The sequence below is a fragment of the Pimephales promelas genome, chromosome 5 (genome assembly GCF_988280905.1).
Source record: "Pimephales promelas chromosome 5, fPimPro1.hap1.1, whole genome shotgun sequence".
Taxonomy (NCBI): Eukaryota; Metazoa; Chordata; class Actinopteri; order Cypriniformes; family Leuciscidae; genus Pimephales; species Pimephales promelas.
In genome coordinates, this window is record NC_142773.1 from 28624599 (window position 1) to 28647820 (window position 23222).

A 23222-nucleotide genomic window follows, 5' to 3' on the forward strand; every position below is an offset into this window, starting at 1 on the left:
CAATAAGTTATCACAACATATGTTTTTTGCTTTGCTTTAACTCCAAATAAGTTAAACAATTTGTTGAATCTTGCATAACAAAACAAAAAAGTTGAGAATTGCTTAAGTCAGTCTAATTAAGTTGAAATTACTTACATTTTTAAGTACAATCAACTGGGATGTTTAAGGCAGCAACATTTTTGGTCTCCGGGCTTTAGGATGATGTATTAAGATGTTTTGTACTGATATTTCTTGTTACAGCACAGGCCGTTAAATTATCCCAGAAAATGTATATACTAGATAAACCTGCTTAATATCTTTACAAAAGGTCACGTGATCTAATATTTTCTAAAGGTAATATGGTAACTGATTTGGCCAATTATATTTCATAATGCCAGCTTTCAGCTAAACTCAATTTAATTCACATTTACTTGTATAGCACTTTTCACAATACATATCGTTTCAAAGCAGCTTTACAGAAAATGCATGTGTCTACATTACAGTTTAGTTATCTGTTATCAGAGGTGACTGTCTATTTCAGAAATGTATACAATCACACAGTTAGCTAACAATGTATTAAATTAAGGCAGAAACAATGAGCTCATTTAAGTAGGTTAATTAGTAGGGATGGGGCCGATCCGATCCAGTATCGGTATCGGGACCGATACCAGCGTAATTCACGTATCGGATTTTTCCGATCCAACCTGCGGAGAAATCCGATATTTATGATCCATGTCTGCGCTTTAACGTTGTCTGCTGAAATGACTGCAAAAGGGATTCCCCGGGCCTGCTAATCTGCTAGCTGGCTGCAAACTGTGGAATGGATATTCTGAACGGAGGTGCAGCTCAATCATAGACTGTAAAAAATAGGGCTCAATGAGTCACACAGACCCCCACTCAGGAAATCCATTCCGCAGTTTGCAGCCAGCTAGCAGGATAGGATTGAGCTACCAACATGTTCGCTGTGTGGAAATACTTCACACTGGAAACACCGCAGCAGAGCAAGACCACAAAATGCAATGTTTGCAAAGCCGTATTAGTTAAACTATTTGTCTGTGATGCATGTTTGCAATTCGCAGTCCAGAAGAGAAAGAGAGAGATCTCTCACGCAGTCCCACAGCACGCACAACACGACAGCCCTGCTTAATGAGTGACGACAGAGGAAACGTAGCCTGGTTATATCTATGATATTAGTCTGATTTCCAAAGATTAAAGAATATTTTGAGGTAAAAAACCATTAAAAACAATAGCCGCATTCTGTCTAGCCAACTTTCTTCCCATCGCGGCGGTGCGCTGTCATTTCTCCTTAATACTAAAACTTAAAGACAGAATCAGCACGATCTGTGATTGTTGTAAAATGCAGGCTCTGCTGTTGCTAAATTGCGGGACACTTTTAATGATAAAGAGAGCTATTAAAAGCACAAAATTTGCGCAAGAAATGCTGTTCCCAATGCGCGCGCGCTCCGAAACAGACTGCAACAAGACAAGCAAATTATAATCTGGGCTTCATATGCGCGTCTAAACGATCAAATGTAGCCTGCACAAGAAAAATGTCAAACCGACCGGCTTGGAGATTAACACTTAAACCGCTTATGTCTAAAATGAACGTAGTTATGGAAGTAGTTGGGAGAAAATATGGTGCATCAGTAGATGAAATCTGAACTCGTTCTTAAAGGGGCAGCAGTATAAATGTGACGATTGCGACATTACTGAGAGTCAAACAACAAAAGGCAAAGAGAAAATCACTCACAGCTCTTGAATGAATTACTTCAGCTCTAATAAGCATAAATCTATCTATGGTAAGCTTTGCAGTGCTATTTTACTTTTGATTACTTTATTATAATTCTTTTTAGACCATACCTGAATAATGTTAGTAGACCTTCCTGAAATTAAAGCACTGTGTAGGCCTGTATAATGTGTATCTTTGTTTAATTGTCTATCTATTGTTTAATATATACACTTACATACATACGCACATATCATCCTTGCCTGTAGAGAGGAGTTTATTTCAACATCATATAAAATCAACAATAATGATAAATAATATTAAAGCAAACACAGCTCTGGTATCGGAAAAGTATCGGTATCGGCCGATATCCAAAGTCGGGTATCGGGATCGGATCGGAAGTGAAAAAATGTGGATCGGTGCATCCCTACTAATTAGGCACAAGTAAGCTGTGATTATAATAGAAAATTTAGGATTGGTTCATGTTGATTCAGAGTTTGTGTCATGAGTTGGAGTCATCTCTTCACAGGAAACTGAACTTAACTTAGAAGAAAACATCTACAAAAGAAAAATAAAATTTCTCCAAAAAGGTGGAACAGTGATAGCTTGCCTTACATAGGGATAAACTGTCATGGTGAGTTGAATAATTGAGGATGCTAATATTACATTTCAAATATATATATTTTTTTTAGTGTTTTAGTATTATTATAGTATTTTTAGTGTTCGTTTTAATTTAATTTGTTTGAATAATTTTGTTAGGTGCTTTTAGCATTTTTTTTTCTAATTCTATTTAGCTTTAATTTATATTTATTTCTGTTTTAGTAATGCTTCAACTTGTTAGTAGCCAAGGCAACATTTCTAATTTATATATTTTAAGCTGATTTTTTCATCTAGAGTTTGTATTTTATTTAAGATTTAGTTCAATTACTGAAAATGTTTAGTAGTTTCAGTTACAACAACACTGATTCATAAGACCTTTACAACTTAACAGCACTGTATTGTGGCAGGTCATTCTGTAACTCAGACATGACACATCTGTTACATCACCGTAGACTGTAAAAGATTATGTGACTGACCCACAAGGCATATTAAGGCTGAAGGTTATGAACTTTGACTGAGCGTCCAGATTGTTAACTGGACACTCACATGCGTGTATTTACAAAAGGATACTTTTATTTTGCTGTGTATTTAGGAATACAAAATGTTCTGTACAACCATGCCAAACAACATAATATGCTGCCAATGCTCACATCAAACATCAAACAAACTAGCCTAATTCAATAACAGGAAACCATAGAAAGTAAAAGCACTGGTAACGAACCAGGAGTCCTAGAAATTTGTTGATCTACTTGTGTGCACCATTGATTCACAACATGCCATGATTCTACAGATGACTAGGACAGGACAAGTGTACAGTTTGTACTGAATGTATGAGAAATTATGCTCAGCTAATAATGATACATATAGAGATAATGTATCATTAGACATATCAAAAGTCTCAATATGTTACAAAAACAGAAATACTTGTGGTCTTGTCCTGCATTGCTTTTGTACCACCAAGTTTTAGCTTTTAGTGCAGTTCTCATTGTGTGAGTAGTCAGTCTTATAAATCCAGATGCTGCAAACCCCATTACTGTTATACATCAAACCTGGTTAACTGAGTCGTTTGTATAATAAACATCTTTATATCACACTTTGTAATAAACGGATATCATAAACAGTGTCTCAAAGTTGGATTAAAGACACAAAAGCACTGCGAGTACCACACTTTGTGATTTAATATTTGTAATAAAAGTTTTCAACGAAAAAAACAAAAACAAAAAATTATCTGCCATTATGAGAATGTAATTGTTACAGCGAGAGCCTCCTAGCAGGAGGTTTGAAAACATTCAGAAATACTGAATACTTCTCACCAAAACATGCTATGAAAAGGCTTCGTAAACCAGACACGACGGTGTTTAGTGCTGGACCACTACCTTTTTTTTCCTGGATTCTAGCTGACCTCAGAAAACTAAAAGAGGATATCAAATCAATGGCTGATCAAACATGAAAACGGTGTCACTAGTTGCACATATAAAAATAGAACATTTTCCTTTCAGAGGAGCGCAAGCTATCAAGAAGCATACAGTATCCAGTTTCAGTGTAGTAAGATACTATAAGGTCACTTATAGAATCTCTCAGCGCTGATTAACACTATCTATCTATCTCTAAAGCCATCTGAGACAAATTCTTCGGGAATCGTGAACCTGAAACAGACGCGGCAAATCTGAAATGGAGAAAAACATACACAAAGAATTGAAAGGTTACGTTATATACAAACGTGTTGTCGAGGATCTCCTCCTTACCTACAGACACGAAAAAGACTTCTCTTCTAACAAATGGAAGCAAGAATCATAAACCACACGTTTCGACTGAAATCTGATCAGTTTGATGAATTATAAGGTAAGGACTTAAAATTTTGGTCTAAAGGGTTTCTGAACTATTGCTGCTCTTAAAAAAACGCTTTATTCATTAAAAAAAGCAACAACCTGTGTACGTGCCAGAGTTACATCTATGAGAAAGTGTTGCTAGGCCATGCTGAGCACAAGACAGACATACAACGGTCGATATCAACTTGAACAGCAGACAAATATGCTAGCTCAACCACTGACGAAATTAGCACTCTAAACGGTCTTCTAAACTACTCGAAAGGCTTTTTCAGAGTTGAACGAAGAGCTAGCAGGCAGAGGTAGGCTTTGCGGCTCACTGTGAGCCATAAACACTACCGTCAAACTATGCTTCGTCTGCTAGATACCGACTCTGCTTCGGTCTTCTTCTTGAACAACAGTCGTGCACAAACTGTTGGTGAAATGAAATTCCCTCTTTTCCACATGACAGGAAGCAGATAGGTGTTGCGTAACCGCTTCCATCCACTTCTGCTTCGCACATAAAACTAGGGGGGTTAAAGCATCGAGAAATAAAGGTAAGACACACTGCCAATTGCACCAAATCAAACGAGACACCCTCTCATTCAAAAACCTCAAGATCATATTTCATTGAAAATTCAAAACTAATAAATAAAAAGGTACTAATGTGACAGTCCAGCTCCATTGTGACACAGACGTTTGTCTGAGAGACATTTCAGCTCTGGAGTCTGAGTGGCCTCTCCATGAGATTGGTGAAAGGAACCATGTGGGTCGAGTCCTACCACAAACAAATCTCCACAAATAAGGTAACAACAAGATTTAATAAATTAATACACATACTTAATCTGTTTTTTGTTTTTTTTTTCTTTCTGGGTTTTCTTTTCGAAGCGAGACATTCTTTTTAAATCCACGGTTGGTTGGCTGTAGGGTTTCCATCTTTCGCCCCATTTATGTACATGGCTCTTTCGCCCCTTTTTTGCTGGCAGAGTCAGAGAGGCCAGTTTTTAGTCTTAGTGGACGTGATGGTTGTATGGACGCATACATCACGGGTAAGCAGAGGGAGCAGGAAAATTAATTCAGTCGTTCACGCATGCTCACACATGCTCGCTCAATTACACGCACACACAAAACCATGACTCCAAAGCAATCCCAAGCTCTTTACTCCTGCACTGAACTGCTGTGTGTGGTAGTGCTGGCCTTGCCAGCTTTTCGTTCATAGTTCACAAGTCTCTGTCCAACAAGGTACCTGCGTGGACGAATAAAGAGCAAGTGTCAAATCAGAGCAAAACAAAGTCCAGATAAACAAGGCTGTAAGTATTATTTATTCAAACTGGAGACAAAAACGCTACCAAAATTGTATTTTTATTCAAATTATAGAACAATACTATAATACTTACCGGTACAAAACAACAATCAGAATTTACTGATTTAACTAAATCTGAATTTTTAAATGATTCATTATTTCAATTAAATCTATCTATCAGATTAGTTCAAACATTTGGCGTCGGTGTGATTTTTTTTGAATGTTTCTGAATGTTTATGCTCACCATGGCTATAACGTTTCTGTTAAATAACTGTTTTCTATGTAAATATGTTATAAAATGTCATTTAATCCAGTGATGTTAAGCTGAATTTTCGGTATCATTACTGCTCAGAAAAAAATATTTCTTATCATAAATGTTGAAAACAGTTAAGGTTACACTATTTCGATAGTATAGACAGTCTGCTAACTATTAGTAACTTTGCAACTAGTAGTACACTGTTAGGTTAGGGTTTGGTTTGGTTTAGTCAACATGAAGTTAATTCGTAGAATGTCTGTTTAGGACCATCAAAATAAAGTTAACAGATATTAAGAAGACAGTCTACTAATACTTCAAGGAAAGTTAGTTGACATGTAGTTACAAAGTTACTTATAGTTAGCAGAATGTCTAAAGTGGACTATCGAAATAAAGAGTTACCACAGCTGCTTAATATTTAGGATAAATAAAGGATGAATAAAGATTGTTTGTAACATTATGTATTTTCTCTCACTTTTGAATGGTAGAGTAAATGAGTGATACACCAATCAAAAATGCTTGCAAGGTACAAATGTCCCTGAAAATGTAATCTACAAAGCAAGTATTGGCTCTGAAAAAATAAGTTAATTACTGCTCAGGACTCACTTGTCATTCTTGATGTGCTCATAAAGGCGCTTGAATTGTCGGATTTGGAAAGAGAGGATACCCATCAGCACCACTACCATCAGAAGGAAGGGGTAGATTCTCCTCTGCACCAAATTCTGCATCTCCATAGTGACCCCTATTCAGAGAAAGAGCTGGTTAGAATAGGTAAGAGCGGTTAATGAGCATGAGAGAAGACCCCTGGAACAATCAAAAAGGATTTTGATTGATTTAATTAGGTTGTCCGGCAGACAAACAGAAAATAAGATTTAGTTTAAGGATATCTTGCATGCCTCAAGGAGGCCAGGTGTATTCTCAATGTTCGGTAGCTCCGCCAATGAGGATTTGATTTGATCTTTGTTAACCATAAAGAGAGGTCTCGACCTGAAGAAACGGGTATGTATTGCAAACGCCGCTACACAACTTCAATATGCAGTATGAAGGACATCTTACTGTTCAGACATCAACAGAATTTCGTACTTAAAGAGCTCAAGTAGTCATTTACAATGCATCTGTCAAAACTAAACTTTTCCCCCATTGATTAAAGACCCACAAGAGTCCCACGGGATAAAGCCACGCTGAAACCTCTTTAAACTATTAGTATCAAACAATGTTCAACTGCAACAACCGAGTCAGTTGTTCTGTGAAATTGAGGGTGAATAAAGAACTTTATACATACTTTATATATGTAGGGGTCATTTGAATGAATAAATAAATATGGGGAAAAATGTTTTAAAAATACATAGATAAATTAGTAATAAGCAAATGAATTAAAAAAAATCAAATTATTTGAACAACTATAGAGACTTAAATATATGATACAGATCAATAGTTCAGGCTCAGAACTATTTTTCATGTTTTTGAAAGAAAAAACACCTCACCACGGCTGATTTTATTTTCAAATAGAAATGGAAATATTTTGTATTAACATTATAAATGTCAATTAAAGTTAGTTAAAAAGTTAAAAACCCAAATACAATAAATGAGAAATCCTATAGACCCCAACTTTTAAATCGGAAAATAAAAAGTGTTCGTTTTTTGAATGAATCTTATTTACAGTGACCGCACCAAACTTATGAAACTTAGAAAGATAACAGATAAAGTGTACACAAAATACAACAATGTCCAATACAAAATTTTATATGAGAAACAGAGCTTTGACGCTTCTACCCACCAAGAAGGGGGACGATGCCTACAGAAATCACGTAGGGAATGCAGAGAGAAAGCAGCAATACAGCGATGACCGGGGCCGCTAACTTCCTGATGATGAAATGAAGGTCAATGTTCCTGATTCCATTGGCATACACCTAAAGAGTGGTAAATCATTCAGTTAGTGTGTGTATCCATCTAAAGTAGAGCGGCACGATGCAGGATTATAAATTGAGAATTGCGATTTTCCAGCAGAGATCACGATTCTGAAAAGACAACTTAATAAAATAGAGTAGAGGTTCTGACAAAATGTTAATTGCTGCAATCGATTTAAATTGTTTAAATAATCTGAATTATATTTTAAAAAATGGTTTGAATGATTGATTCAATGACTTCACTTGTTTCATAACTGGATGAATCAGCATTTTTAACAAATCTCAGACATCAGTGTTTTTATCCGATTCCAAACAAAACTTTTATTATACTAAGAATATTTGTATAACAGAAATTATGAGATTATTTGAAAAGATAGCTGGTTAAGAGGTTTCATACCAATACATGATAACTACTCTCTCTGGCTCATCAACAACGCAAAAAATGACTTGAATGTTCCGGTGTGATTTTGTCCAAGGTTTAATAGTCACGTTGTTGTTTATGAATATGATCGCATGGGGGTTTGAATTAATTTAACGATTAATCACGCAGCTCTAATCTACAGTAAAGCATCTAGAGACTTAACAGCACCAAACAACAGCCACTAACCTGCTCAATAACGGTCTTCAACCACCACTGGGGACCCATGAGGGTGATGGCAGCAATGATTTTGGCATGCAGCACTCCTAAAGCCCAGTCCTTAATGATATAGAAAAACAATTAAGAGTCAATATACCTCTGTGCTCAACTTTGCACCTGTGGAAATTAAATTCTCCAAACAGGATGGATTAGATTTAGTAGGGAAAAAAAAATTTCTTTTTTTTTTTTTTAAACTGCCTCCTACTGGCGTAAATCCAAACAAAAATCTGTTTTCCTGTTCATCAGTGACACAGCTCTATAGCTCAAACAGAGAACAGTAGAAGCACAAAGAAAAGCTGTGTCAGATCAATACTGACACACAGAGGACATGTCAGATGAGAATAATGTCATTTTTAAACTCTATTTGTGTATAAAGATCTAACAACACTAATACACCTGGTGGAACTTTATGCACTGGGATCATCAAAACTTTCTCAAGTGGCATTAGACTAATAACACTCAAAACTGAGAAATCTGTCATTTATTCACCCCCGTTTCAAATGTTTTTTTTTTAAAGTTTTGTCTAACAAAAGAATATCCTTTAAAAGGCCATTGGTTCTTTGTGACCAAATGCAAACAATGTCATACAAATTGCTTTTGATACTGTGGATGAAGAGAAAACAGAAATCTTTACAAATAAACCTTTTGTGGTCCACAGAAGAAAGTCATATGGGTCTAAAACAAGATGGTGATTATATGATAGATTTGTCATTTTTGGGTGACCTGTGTCTTTAAAAGCAGCACCCCTAATCAAGCTTTACCTGCCAGGGGTAAAACAGAGGCGTCTGATCCAGCGGCACTCTGAGAGGAGCTACAATCACCAGCTCGAACAGCAGTCCCAAGAGCAGAGGGATCACTCCAGCCAACAGCACAGCCACAATCAGAGTCTTTAAAATCTGAATCCACACAGAAAACACAAATCACCAACACGCTTCATTAGGGAATCATCTGTGTCTTTAATTTACTTAACATGTAATAGCAAAAGTTTTTAATTCCTGTTTGTTAACATTTTTTAAATATTTTTCTTATTCCTTAATTGTTGAGGAAATATTTAAAGTACCCCTATTATGCCATTTATTAAGGCTCCTAATTTTGTTTTGGAGGTATCCTACAACATGTTTACATACATGTACATCCAAGGTAAAAAAAAAAAATACTTTACTTTTTTCAGCATCGCCTCTTTTCTCAGTGTCTGAAATGGTTCGGTCAACGATCAGTACTGATGGAGTCAGTTTTACCATATTAACTACAGCCACAGTACACTTCCTTTGGAAGTGCACACAAAGTGGGTTTGCTTTCGCAATGTAGTGAATCGCGTCTTCTCAACACGTCGACAGCACAAACCAAACTCTTCTAGACTACAGTTTTTTTTGTTGGTGGGTCAAAGTAGGCATTGTACACGGGCAGGCATTATGCAAATGTGTTATAGATTGGTGTCAAATTGAAATAAATAACACAATAACTTTGTAAAAGATCAAAGTGTATGACAAATATTCGCAAACATCTAAATTACACACTACATGAAAGGTAATATGTACAAAAAAAAGCACAAAAGGGGCACATTATCCCACAATGAGGCCAATGAATTAAGTACCATGAGGGTCCACTCCTGAACCTTGAGAAGGATTACTCTACGCCCCTGAGGCATCCAGGCCAACAGCACTGTGATCGCTCTGATGGAGAGCCAGCACACATACAGCCCACATGCTGCAGTGTACAGCTCATGGATCTTAGCACTGCCCGTCCAGAAGGACATCAGCCAGCGTCCAGTGAACACTGCCATGAACACGGAGGAAATCAGTAAGACAAAATGTACCTATGCTCTCTCTCTGAAAGCATAAAACTTATCAGTATGAAAATAAGATGAATAAAGGTAAAGGAAAACATTGATTTAATAAGGGATAATTATTTATTTGTTTAAAAATGCAGTTAAATAAGAAATATGAAATCTGTCATCATTCAATGCTGATCAGTTTTCCATGCAGTTAACTAGGGACTGAATCTTCATACTTCACAAATAGCTTTAAAGCACCATTAAAAAGATCTATAAGACTACTGTGCTTTAAGTCTTATTCACAGGTCCTTTTTTAATCTTGAAAGCTTGTCATTGTAATTAATGTCCACTTTAAGACACACTTCCTTTTGGAAGAAATGCAAGTCTCACAAGTTTGGAAAACAATTAGGGTGAGCAAATGATCAGAAACCCCAATTTGTTTGGATCTCACCTGGTAATGTGAGACACACCAAGCTGGCCAAAAGCAGCGTCAAGCACATGAACAAAATCAGCAACACAATCTATAGGGGGCATAAAGAGGAAAATAAACATTAAACACCTTTAATCTGAAAATCAGATTTTAAAAAAAATCATGACATACACTAAAGACATATGGCATACCCTCAGAGGGAATTTCATAGGCCGGTGATAGGGCTGGAAGCCCACAGGGCCGCCCTGCTGCAGTATGGCCTGGTGGGCAGCGTGCAAACCTTCTCCCACCACAGGAATGGCATTGTTACGGGCCTGCTGGTTGATGTTGTTGGCTTGCTGGTTGGCATTGTTCTCATTGTCTTCCTGGTCTCCCAGCAAGTAAGAGTGCAAGTCTCTAAAAGGTGTGGCACCAAGTAGATTGATCGAGATTATCATCATGACTTCAAGATTCAAGAAAGGTGTAGGCACAATGTAAATTAAAGATTTATTTAGAGATGTGGACAGCTTTACTTATTTTGGATTTGTAATAAGTGCATTAACTCTTTCCCCGCCAGCATTAAAAAAAAAAAAGTTGTGAGCCACCGCCAGCATTTTTGGTCGTTTTCACAAAAGTTTCAAGGCCACCAGAATATTCTGTAGTATGAATATCTGAACATACAATATATCAAAAGAAAGAACAGACCCTCTGCTTTTAAACAAAAAGAAAAATATGATCAAAACATTGATTGGGTGGATCGAGTCCATTAATACCCCCAAAGCTTCACAGTCCTATAGCACTTCCTGGGGCGACATATCATTCAGTAACATTAGGCCATTTTGATTGCATCTGCTTACATATGAGTTCGCTTGTTTCTGCTTCTTTGTCTGCGTTTTGATCTGGAGATACTGTACTAATTAAGGAGATGCGTAATAGTGCCCCCTACCTTATAACAGTGATAACACGGAAAGCCGTAAAAACTCATTGGCAGGGAAGTGTTATATCATGAATGACGAGATAATTGTCAATGGCAGGGAAAGAGTTAATTATAATGGAATGATATTCCATGAAGCATCAACTGCTATTATAACATCAACAGAAATATTCAACAATTAGAATGTCATAATCGTGCTGCCCTAACACAAAGTTCAGTTCCAGTGACTTAAGGACAACACAGAGAGAATCAGGAAATGTTGTCATTTCAGTTCACGAGGTTATCGGATGTAATGGGCAACAGGGTAAATATGGATGTGAGACTCACAGCAAATAACCAGCGGTCATGGTCCAGGCTCGTACCAGACCTTTGAGCCACTGTCGTGTATGTCCCTGTTCCAACAGAGCAGGAAGAACAACCTGCAATAACAGCAACTCCAGAGACAGCTCACTCACTGGAGCGTCGCTGAAAAAGAGAGAGAGTGAGAGAGTGAGTGAGAGACATAACAATTCTATATAAAATACTGGCGTCACTGTTTTCACTTAGCAATAGTGCTGTTCAGGAATAGCAGTAATGTGGAGGCCACCATTAAGGCTAAACCCTTCCCTATGGAATATCTAATTGGTTTTGAAGGTCCCCTGACATGAAATTTTCACTTTCTGAGTTTTTAACATTAATATGAGTTCCCCTAGCCTGTATATGGTCCCCCAGCAGTGGCTAGAAATTTCAAATGGTGTAAACCGAGCTTTGGCTATCTTTCTCAGCCTTTGAAAAAAATGAAAGGAAAGGTTAACTCCCTTTTCTCTGCTTTGTCTGCCCAGAGAGTTCGGCTCGCCCATGAGACAATGAGCTAGGAAGTACAAACGCGCGAGCGCGATTTAAGTTTTTCCTCGGGAGATAACATGGCTTGCAAACGAGCGATGCATGGCAGTTGATCGGTGTTCGGATGGATAAATGAACACAAAAGTATTTGAGTTCCATCATTTCCTCAACTTGGGCCAATACAGAGCTGGCCTCAAAGAACGTCTGAAAATAAATCATCGAGCCATGCAACAATTTCAGATGTGTAAGTTATCCTAATTGTTCAATTCTTCAGTTACACTGAATCCCACAGCAGGCGCCCTTCAAACAGTGCGTTCAAATCAGAGGCTAAAATCAGGCTAGGAAAAATGCCTTTTATTTCTAAATTATGACTATTTTTGATCTAAAAAACATACTAACATTATAAGGGCAACCCAGGAAACATTATAAAACAATAAAATAATCAGGGGATTTAAAAAAAAAATGTCACGGGACCATTGTGAGTCATCTTAGCAGATCTGTGGCATTTTTCACCCCTTACAACACTCATTTGGTTGTCTTAAAATAAACTTGTCTGAAAGTCAAGGTGTGAAATAGTTATTCAATTAAATCCTTTCAATTCTTGAATATAAATATTTAAAAATAGAACTTAGACTACTTGTATGTGCGCATGAGCTTGTTGTGCAATTCATTCGATAACAGCTGTGGTGTTCTTTATGTAGCAACTTGTTGCTGCTTTTAAAGCACAAAATTTCAAAATTGAGGTATAACAGTGTCATTTGTGTGGAACAAAAGGTTTTTTGAAGTGTGGTTAACCACATACTTTAAGGACCATTCACACTAAGGACACGGACTATAAATTCCCATTCCAATGTTTGCTGCAAATATGTTGTCTTCTGATTTAAATGCTCAAGCTCTTTAAAGTAGTTGGATTCTGATTGGCCGACAATGATTTTATCATAAATCAGCTGGGGGAGAAAGTCGTTCTGAAAGTTACTCCAACTATAATGTCCGTTATCATTATAGTTGTGGTTTGGGATTCCCTATTCTCATAGAATTAGAATGATTATTAAAACTTTAGAATTACAGTTATCAATATAGTAATATAGTTATTGTCTTTGATGTGAATTCTGAACATCCTTTTTTTCTACTCATAAATCAAAAAAACATTCTAAAAACTCATTAGATATTCCAGAGGTAACCTAAGGAGTTAAACTGCATGTCCAGGACAAAGAGAGTACAGGATGTTTTGTAGCATAAAACTAAAAACACCACTGCATAGATTCTGCATTCAGAACTGAAATTTCTGTTCATTTGCTTACCCCCATGTTGTTCCAAATTTGTATGACACTTGTTCTTCTGTGAAACACAAGAGGATATTCTGAAGGATGTCTCAGTGGTGTTGTTTTTTGTCAATACAATAAAAGTCTGTGCTGTTTTGGACTGCACTGACAATCACTGCATACAAAAAAGTTGAATCCTTAAATCAAAATATCTTCTTTATGTTCCACAGAAGAAAAAAAGTCATGCAGGTTTAGAAGTCCAAACATCAGCTTTCTCAGTCATTATTTAATATTTAAAAAACCCCAATGGCCTCTTTCCACAGAAGTCAGAGTCATGCCCGCAACAAACACTACAGCGGTTCAAAGTACTCTCATAGTGACGAATGTAAAGCTCAGCATTGCTGACAAAACAGAAAGGTTACATAGGGTAAAATACACAATACAGAGTGAAGAGACTTTTAATGGCATTATTGTTGTGGACAGCTCTCTGCAAGATCAGACTGAAGTAAGGTCTGCTGGGATTCTGGGAATGATGACATCAAGTGCAATACACCTCCCAAATGATACAACAGAGAGTCTTGGCAGTTGGCACTCATTAGGTAACAAAGCAAAGGTCTGTCATGATGACAGCAATAATTAGCACTTCATATTTATGGCCCTTTCTTTTAAACATGATGCCACATCAAGAGAGAACTTTGCTTCTACTGGTTGTAATCTCTGACCAAATTTAAAGCACAAAACGTCACTTGTCCGCGAACTCTGAATCACTTTCTCTCCAAAGTTTAGGCAATTACCACAAGGCACATTCAAGTTTATGACTTCTCATTTACCTGTAAAGCATCACATTGTAGGGAAGAAATGAAGGGAAGATGTGTTTGATTATCCGGATAGGAAGCCACAACATGAGAAGAACGATTGAGCCAAAAACAACCTGAAAAGAGAGCAAAGACTTTACATTGAAGACCATGGAATCCAGAAAAGTACTAAAGAAAAAAGAAAAACCTTTGCCTTTTCTTACAAAACTATTGCGTTCCCTCGAGAAACTTTACATTTGCTTGCTAAAGCAATTAAATATGGGTTTCATCCCACCTAAGTTAAGGGCTCCATGGCAGAAAAAGAAAAAAAAGTGCAACATTTACTCACCACTGATAGTATGAATCGTCTCAGGTGTCTGTATATTGGTAGGTGAATCATTTCCTGCACTGGGTTAAAATCTGGATCGTTCAGATTTCTCAGAAACCACAAGACTCCAGGCCTTAGAACCTGAGCGATAAAGGAGCAGCATCTAAATTCCCCAAACATTTCCGGAAATATCTACTCTATGGTTAAACTGATACAGAAATGCTCACCTCTCTGAGCAGAAGAATAAAAGAGGCAAAATAGAAGACGTAGACCATCCCCACCAGCCAGTGAAGGAACATGGTGGTCCCTGGAGCGGATTCAAAACTCAACTCTCTGTCTTTCAATGAGGCATCAAACATTTCCTAAAAAAACAGGCAGAAAAAAAAAACACTAAGGTTAAGGTTCCTAAACTAAACTTACCAAAAACATATAAAATATTAAGATGAAGCAGAGATCACTGACACTGAAGACAAATTAATGGGAATGATAACTGACTTTCTGTATAACTGAGATATTACAGACCTCGTTGGGCCAACATGTACAAAAATGACTGAGTGCATCTTAAATTAGTATGATAAAATGAAACTAAATACCAGAGAGCAGATATCAAGCCACCAGCCACAGATGAGGGGGAACACGCCAATCTCTACAACTACTAGAAGAGAGACCTGGAAGGAAGATCATTTAATATTAGACTCAAAGTATTACTGCTATGCCGCTATTAAACTAGTAAGCCAATATAAAGACACAAACACACACATAGTAGCATACATACTGTAGGTGTATTAGGCCCAAGCCTGTAATCTAAGCTTAGATAATGTGACCTAATTATAGCAGTAGCATGACTGAAAACACAGCATTAAAAGGTAAAACCCAAAGATCTTATTCAAAACCAGGTGTTACAACTTTAAGTAATTGGTCTCGCCCTTTCAAACGACTGAAAAAGTTTAGCAAACAACACATGCCAACTGCTGATATAACTGACCTTAACCACAATGTAGCAGACTCCTAACAAGCGGCGTGATCTTTGAAATCTCACCAGTGCTGCTAATCCCTGAGATCTGAATTAAGGAAAGGAACATCAAGGGCCGCATTACAGAGACTTCCCATCTTAAGATATGAGAAGTTCAATGTTGTAAACTAAGACCCTAACTGAAATAACTGTTACTAAACATATGATTTAGTAACGAGTTAATGTGCAGTTAACATTAGCGAAATTTCAGTCAAATTTTGTGGGAAAAAAGGTCCAATGTCAATAGTGTAGTGATGTATGCAGAACAGGTCACACAGAAGTCACTTTCAAACCAGGCAGCTTTCTACAAATTTATACAATGAAATTTAATACAATGCAGAATCTGCTTGGGAAAATGTATTCCTATGAAAATAACAGGATTCTGCCCACAAATATTTGCTGAACAGTGGTAAATGTGACCACATCTTTAATATTTTTAAACTGAAAAGTTGTTTTAACTAAAAAAAAGTAATAGTAGTCGTTTGTTGTGTAATTTCCAGGTCTTGAAGATATGTAAACCCGTGCAGGCTAGTTATGTTGATTGGGATTATTTTTTTCCAGGTGTTTCTGAGTGTGGAAGGATACATGACACACGATGAGTGTGATGGCTAAAAGGACATATCCAACTATGGTGGTGATGAGACCCTCAAAGTGTGAGGCACGAACCTGAAAACAGATGAAAGATTGTTGTCAATGTTGAAACAGTGAGTGTTTACATTAAAATCTTTCAATCAAGCTGGAAAAAAGGACCCAAAACGAATCTGATACTCACATATTCTTCAAAACCAAGTCCAACCACTGAGAAGTGGCCAATATGGTAAGGACAGAAAGCTTAAAAAGAGTTGATTTTAAGAGTTGAGGTTTGTAATTGGAGAACACACAGTAAAAGTTGTCATACTGGTGAACATTATTGAATGCGTGTTATAATCTGATTGAAACTTAAATGCAGCTATGCTTACCAAACACCAGTATGAAGAGTGTGTTGAGCGAGACCACCCAGAACACATGCTCCTACAGCAACAATAACAACAAAAAAAAAAATCCATTGATTTTTCTGTTCTCTTCAAGGAGATTTTTATTGAGACTCATGTATAATTACTTACCAGGAAAACCAGGGACCCATCAAGCCCAAGCATCTGAACAAAAAGGGGAAGAACAGGTTTAATGAAGAACTTTCTCTGAAAGATTTTGGTATGACGTACAATATATGGCACACAGGTCTCACCCTTTCCCAAGTGAGCTCTTCAGCTGCCCGATCCCATTCCAGAGCATTCCAGTTCATATCATCTGTACAGAACACACACAAAACTCAAGTTCTAACTAACTACAGTTCACCACCAGTCAACAGTTATACCCACTTAAGAGTTTCTAACTTGTTTAATTGAAGCCTTCGTACCCTGTGGCCCATTGTTGGCATCCGCTGCATCTTCAGCTCCTCCATCCTCCTCATCTTCATTATCGAGCTCCATCTCTTCCGCAGGATCAGCAGGGAGATCAGGAGCCTCAGCAGCTGCAGCGTTCTCTCCTGGAGGTTCAGCCGGGGCCGGGATGGGCTGTTCAGCACCTCCATTACCCTGGCCCGGGGCCTAATGGATAAGATATCACATCGATAATGAAGAAAATCGGCCGGCTGACTGGAGGCAACGATGATAGAGTATCTAAATAATAGGATTTGTAAAGAAGTAAACTGCATCTGATTTAATTCAAGCAAGAACAAACAACTATTCTGGTAAGAAAGCAGTCTCTAGAGATTCAGGGGATAATGTGGGACTTGAAGTTGACAGAAGGTCAGGCAGGCTACTGTGCTGTGCTCAAAACAAAATGATAATTACAGTAAGTAGGAAGCAAAGTAAACAAAGAGGTCATGGCGCAACCTGCATAATTGGTCTCTGAAGAATATCAAGCTTCAGAAAGTTTCACTGACATAAACCGCAATAAGAATGTAATTTTTGCTCTCCAAGGGAATATACGTTCACAAACATAACTTGCCTGTGTGGAAACTTGGGTGTAAAATTACATAAAATAGCAATACATTTTTTTGGCCAAAAGAAAAAAGAAAAAAAAAAGGCTGAACCTGTGAAAATATTTATATTTTGAGATAAGTTTTCTGCACCTCATAATAGCGTGCCAAAAAAATCTGATCTGTTTGGAAAATAAATATTTAAAGTTATTATAAAACAACGTGCATTAATACACTTTAAAAGTTGGGGGAAGAAGGATTATTTTGAAAGAAATTGACACTTTTTTTCACACACTGAAATTTATGTATTTTATGGTTTCCACAAAAATATTAAGCAGCACAACTGTTTTCAACATTGATAATGCTACAAAATGTAACTAGAGCAGCAAATAAGCATTTTAAATTGATTTCTTAAATATTGCGTGACATGAGTAACGGCTACTGAAAATTCAGCTTTGTCGACAGGAATAAATTACATTATATATCTTTTTTATTGTTATAATACCCATGGTGGTCTTTCAAAAAAAAAAAAATTAAATTAAAATCATACAACCCAAACTTTTGAACTGTAGTGTAGATGGTTATGTAATAATGACAAGTAAAGTAAAAACAAAGTGTAGTTATACAATTGTATTAGTGTATTACTATTGTATTTTCTAAATTATTTAAATTTGAGGGTGATCTGCATTCAGTCTGATGAAAAGCGGTGTGGATATTCTACCTCATTGGGCGGTCCTGCTGCATTGGCAGGCTGCTGCTGGTTCTGCTCCAACCATAAAGGGGCTCCACCATGAACAATCTGCTCCCGCAGCCACACCAGACTGATGAAGGCGCAGAGGGTGCAGGTCACAACAAAGCAGCCCTGCAGACAGTCAGCCAGCAAGTTCTCTCTGCAGAGGATGGACAATCGCTGATCATCACTTCTGAAATATCCAACTATTACAATTCACCACATCCACAGCTAAACCCAAGACCGCGGAGAGGAACAAAATAACCCATCATGCTCAGAGTTCACAATGAGCCGATCCGTAATTTAAATGAATATTTTAAGAAGAAAACTTGAGCTTTCCTGTCTGGTACGTACGTGGAGAGCATGTCTAATGGCAGAGTCAGCAGGGAGCTTACGGATCCAGTGAACAGACACTTATAGATGCGACCTAAAGGAAAAGGTGAGCATTATATGAGCAACATATGGAAAAAGACAACGTACTACTCAGTAAAGTCACACACTGTGATCTATGGGCATCACTTACATGCTGTTAGAGGTACAACCCCCAGCCAGGCGAAGGCAACAAGCGTGTAATGAAACCAGTATCGGATTGCCGTGCCTATACTGGTGACCAATCCTGCGAAAATGTCTTGCACTGGCAGCCGTGAAGGCATGTCTGGAGAGTAAACTGAAAGGAAAAGAGATCAGGATTTTAATACATTTTATATCTATCATAGATAAACATTGTAAAGGTTTGTCATAAATTAGTGGAAGTGCAGCATTCAGTACTGAGAAATATGGATTTTAAACTGATTTTATTCAAATGTAAGATGCTCAAAATCCTTTGCAACTATTTGAGTGCAGGCTTGTTTTGATTACTAGTTTATTTTCACAGATGTTTAATATACATCTTGCTCTCAAATCATGTATCAGAAATGCCTCATACCATAACTCTACAAATAGAAGTACAGAAGAAGCAGAAGTGTCCCAAGTGTGTCATCAAAAACTTGAGAATCAAAATAACAATTATTGTCTACATAAACACAGATGGGAACATTTGAGAGCAGAAAAAAAATGTTAACAAGTATACATTTAGGATAACAAGGATACGTCTGGGCTGCACGATTTTGGGGAGAACATTTTTATATTTTTTATTTTATTCAGTTTTGTAGGGCTGGTCCAATGTATATGTATATATTATATTATGTAAAACCTATATTATGTATTATATATGCAAATGTATATATTAATGACAATAACAAAATAATAATAAATAACATTTGTAGTATTATTATTACCAAATAATATTAATAAAGTAAGAAATATTACCATTGTAATATTTCACTGTAATATAAAAGAGCATTCAAGAAAAATAATTTTTCTTAATTGTAATAATTTTCTTTTTTTTTTTTTTAAAGCTGCAGTTCGTAACTTTTTTTGTGTTCAAAATGTAAAAAATGAGCTTTGAGCACCTAATGAGCAAGAACACCGTGAATCCATTTTCCAAACTGTGTTTTTGTCTTATCTCGAATCACTAAGGTACACCAATAATAAATGTTTATCTTGACTATTTTAGGTTGGCTTGGGTCGGCACCTTTGCGGAGCAGCGCGTTACCTTCATGAGACGTCATTGACATAAACAGAGAGAAGTAGCTTTGGCTACAATGTTCTTCCGCAAGACTGTTTACTAACCGCTAGAGCGCCAAAAGTTATGGACTGCAGCTTTAAAATTGTAATAAGACAGCTGTACACTACAACTGTAAAATTACAATACTAATATACTTTATATATGGTTGTCTTAATTTCTTAATTTTCATACATTAAACCATTAAACCACAGGGACTCCAAAAAGCTTCTCTTTTATTGACCACAGCACTTTTCATAACAAGTTTAGGAAGATAGAAGCATTTTGTGACCCCAAATGTGTGTTATAAGTAACCTAAACAGAGCACATGCAGAGATGAGTTCATGGGGAGCATCATTTTCTGTAAACTGAGCCGCTCTTACACACTGAAAACACTGGGTCATGAGCTGTATGTGTGTAAAATAACAGTGCAAGAAACTGGAACTAATGGTTCCCAAAGTGCCTGTGTTTAAATTAAATTAAACGCTTTTGTAAAACATAGCCCAAAACTCAATTATGACATCTTCATTGTAGTAAAGCCCAAAAGCCATGCAACAATGACTCACTCTGGCCTGGGTATAAAAACCTTGTTTCACCTCAGCAAATATCTACGTCAGACAACACGAGTGTCGTGCTTTTAAATCACATGACTCAACCCATAGAACCCTATCGCTCTGAAGCACACAATCACTGCTATTGAACAGGCCATTCGTGGCCGTTGTGACTATATAGAGCTTTGGCTTTACCTCCCCGGAAGAATGTAATGAGAGGGGTTTACTTACTTGGTGTGAAAGCAAATCTGTGCTTGCATAATTCACAGTACTCTTTTCTGCTGTGTTTAAGCCACTGCACCAAGCTGTGAAAACACAAAAGGAAGCAGGCATGAGAGTGATGATCTGACGTATGTGAAAAAGCACTGAAAATCCAGCTTCATTTCCCACTTACACAGGGGAAGAATAACAACAGCTGGAACTCCATAGCTGGTTTTACCATTACATTGACGAGGCCCCCTGAGCTCATAAATTACAGTTTGTAATTTAGTCAAATGGGTGCTGCTGGCTCTGTCTATTCAGTAATCAAATTATATATATATATATATATATACTGTATACACCGGTTTCAGATTTTTTCTTTTTTTTATATGTATTGCCATTTAACTGTTCAAAAGTTTGGGGTCAGTAATATATTTTTTTTCTTTAAAAAATCGAATTAATAATATTTATTCAGCAAGCATTATACAGTATTGATCAAAATTGACAGTAAATACATTTCAAATAAATGCTGTTCTTTTGAACTTTCTAATAATCAAAATCATCAACCATGCTTAATGCCTGCTCTTGTTGGCTTGTAAGCTTAATTTGTAAGAACAGTAAGAACAGTGTAAAACCACCACCTTCTTAAATTGCAAGTGGTTTCAATTTCATGCTGTGCCATTTTTTTTGCCATTACTGACTCGTCACTCCTGACTAGTTCCTTTAGTTTATTAGGAAACCTATTATTATTACTGCAGGACATGAGGTTCAGTGTAGTTAACTGCTCAAATTACATCTTCTGAATTTTATTCCACTCACGATAAACTAATAATAAAGTGACTTTAGGCATGATGAACCAGGTTTCATTACTGATTGTTACCTCTAATATGACACTTTGGAAGACATTTCACATAGTTTCAACCAAAAGCATCTCATTAAAAGAGTTATTGCAAAGGGAATACGACACTGAACGAACAAAGCTCTTACCATTCTTGGTGGATGAACTTAATACTTCCAGTACACACACAGGGATGGTAGAGGGGTTTGTCTTGAGTTCCCTCAGATCGACACACCCTACATATATCAGCTGCCAGAAAAAAAGGGCAAAATAAACTTTTTAAAAAGAAGTTTAAATAGCCTAACACATTCAATTAAATGAAGATGAATGGGATATGAACGTTGCAACAAACCCAGACTCTACTATAACATGAGAGAATGCGAGTTATGAAAAAAGACTTTATTATTTTTTATATAAAAAGACTTAATTTTTTTATGTTTTATTATTTTTACTGACAAATACAAAACAAGGTCGATGCAAGCACGATTATGGCTTTCTATCTTGCCAATCAATCTCTGTACCCTCTTATATTATAATAACTGTAGAAACCCTGACTAGATATAGTAATGAAAAACATGACAACTATCACTCTTCCACACATAAAGTTAAAACAATTATCGAGCACTCACTGCAATGTTTCAAAGATGATATACGTGATTTGACTTACTGACCTACTAGGTTGAACTTGTCATCATATTTCATGTGCGTTTAAACCTGGCCAAAATATGCGTGAGTTACAGTTGTTATGATAAAGGCTAAAACTGGTAACATGACTAATGTGCTTTAAAACATTTCCATGACACGCTGTTAAATCAAATTCATAGTAAAGCCATCTTTATGTGGACGTGCTCGGAGGATGACAGCTGTACTAAAGACCAAGCTGGCAGGGAATCATATAACTTAGCTTGTTAGCTTGCAAAGGCCACATCAATTGCATATTTGCAAGATGGATAGCAGCTATTTGGTTGAGCGCCCTGGCTAAATAAGCACATAATGATAAACACACTTTTCTGTCAAAGCCCATGTACAAAATCAACGACAAACAGACAGCAGACAGATTGCCTCGTTGTCTAGACAGCTTACCTTCTTCGGCAGTGTCCATCTTGTACGGTGACGCACTGTCCTCTTTACAGTCAACACATAACACACACCGCGGAGCAAAACACAGTATCAGCTCACAATTACGCTAAAATTAAACATGACAAAATCGATCCAAGCATGGCCGGTGCATAATCTCAGACCGGACACTATTTATTCGTGTAGTGCACACAAACAGCGCTGATCCAGATACTTGCTGGTCGACTATTTTACACTCGGCTGAACATGTTTGTGGCCTCTGGATCCGAATGGGCTTGTGCTTTGGTTTCGATTTACGACAGATCATCGCGCATGCGCAGAGAACGCTACGACACTTTCTAGCGTTTTCCGGTAGTGACTGCGCTGGATTGTAGAACATTTTCATATCGGGCTCTGCTACTGCTACCACTCGTATGCATAAATTATATAAGCGAATTTGTAACATACCACCCTTAATCTTTGTATTATTCTTATGAATACAAGGCGAGCATTAAACAAGAGGCTTTGTGGTTTGCATGTATGTTAAGGAGGTAAAAGGGATAGAACTGTGAATCTAGTTACACACCTGGGCATGTGCAAAACACACACCTTTTTCTTAGCTACTTTTTAGTAGTAATTCATGTTTTGTATGGGTGCGTTGGTCCCAACAAAGCCAAGTTTATTTGGTGGTGTGTAAATAAATCTTTCTATTTATAAAATCCTTTTCTTTGTCACAAT

At 37.0% G+C, this 23222-nt stretch overlaps 1 protein-coding gene across 1 annotated transcript; it reads right to left on the minus strand.

Moving 5' to 3' along the window:
• Positions 1-3465: 3465 nt before the first annotated feature.
• On the minus strand, positions 3466-22796 carry marchf6 (membrane-associated ring finger (C3HC4) 6). The gene is made up of 26 exons (XM_039675900.2): positions 22512-22796; positions 21578-21677; positions 20621-20694; positions 18759-18902; positions 18590-18662; positions 18227-18395; positions 16942-17131; positions 16771-16832; positions 16649-16681; positions 16505-16556; positions 16318-16376; positions 16131-16211; positions 15519-15587; positions 15127-15201; positions 14761-14895; positions 14555-14674; positions 14242-14342; positions 11655-11792; positions 10606-10810; positions 10436-10505; positions 9805-9986; positions 8972-9106; positions 8181-8270; positions 7444-7576; positions 6273-6408; positions 3466-5356 (listed from the first exon to the last, which is right to left on the minus strand). Exons 1-26 carry the CDS (start codon positions 22528-22530, stop codon positions 5269-5271), a joined length of 2733 nt encoding a protein of 910 aa, XP_039531834.1. The 5' UTR covers positions 22531-22796; the 3' UTR covers positions 3466-5268.
• Positions 22797-23222: the final 426 nt, after the last annotated feature.

What these genes read in the sequence shown, in the direction of transcription:
- marchf6 (XM_039675900.2), bottom strand. An exon ending in CAGCAGGACCGCCCAATGAG is followed by an intron (nt 17,132 to 18,226) that starts GTAGAATATCCA and finishes CTTATCCATTAG; the next exon opens with GCCCCGGGCCAGGGTAATGG. An exon ending in TGCCAACAATGGGCCACAGG is followed by an intron (nt 16,833 to 16,941) that starts GTACGAAGGCTT and finishes TGTTCTGTACAG; the next exon opens with ATGATATGAACTGGAATGCT.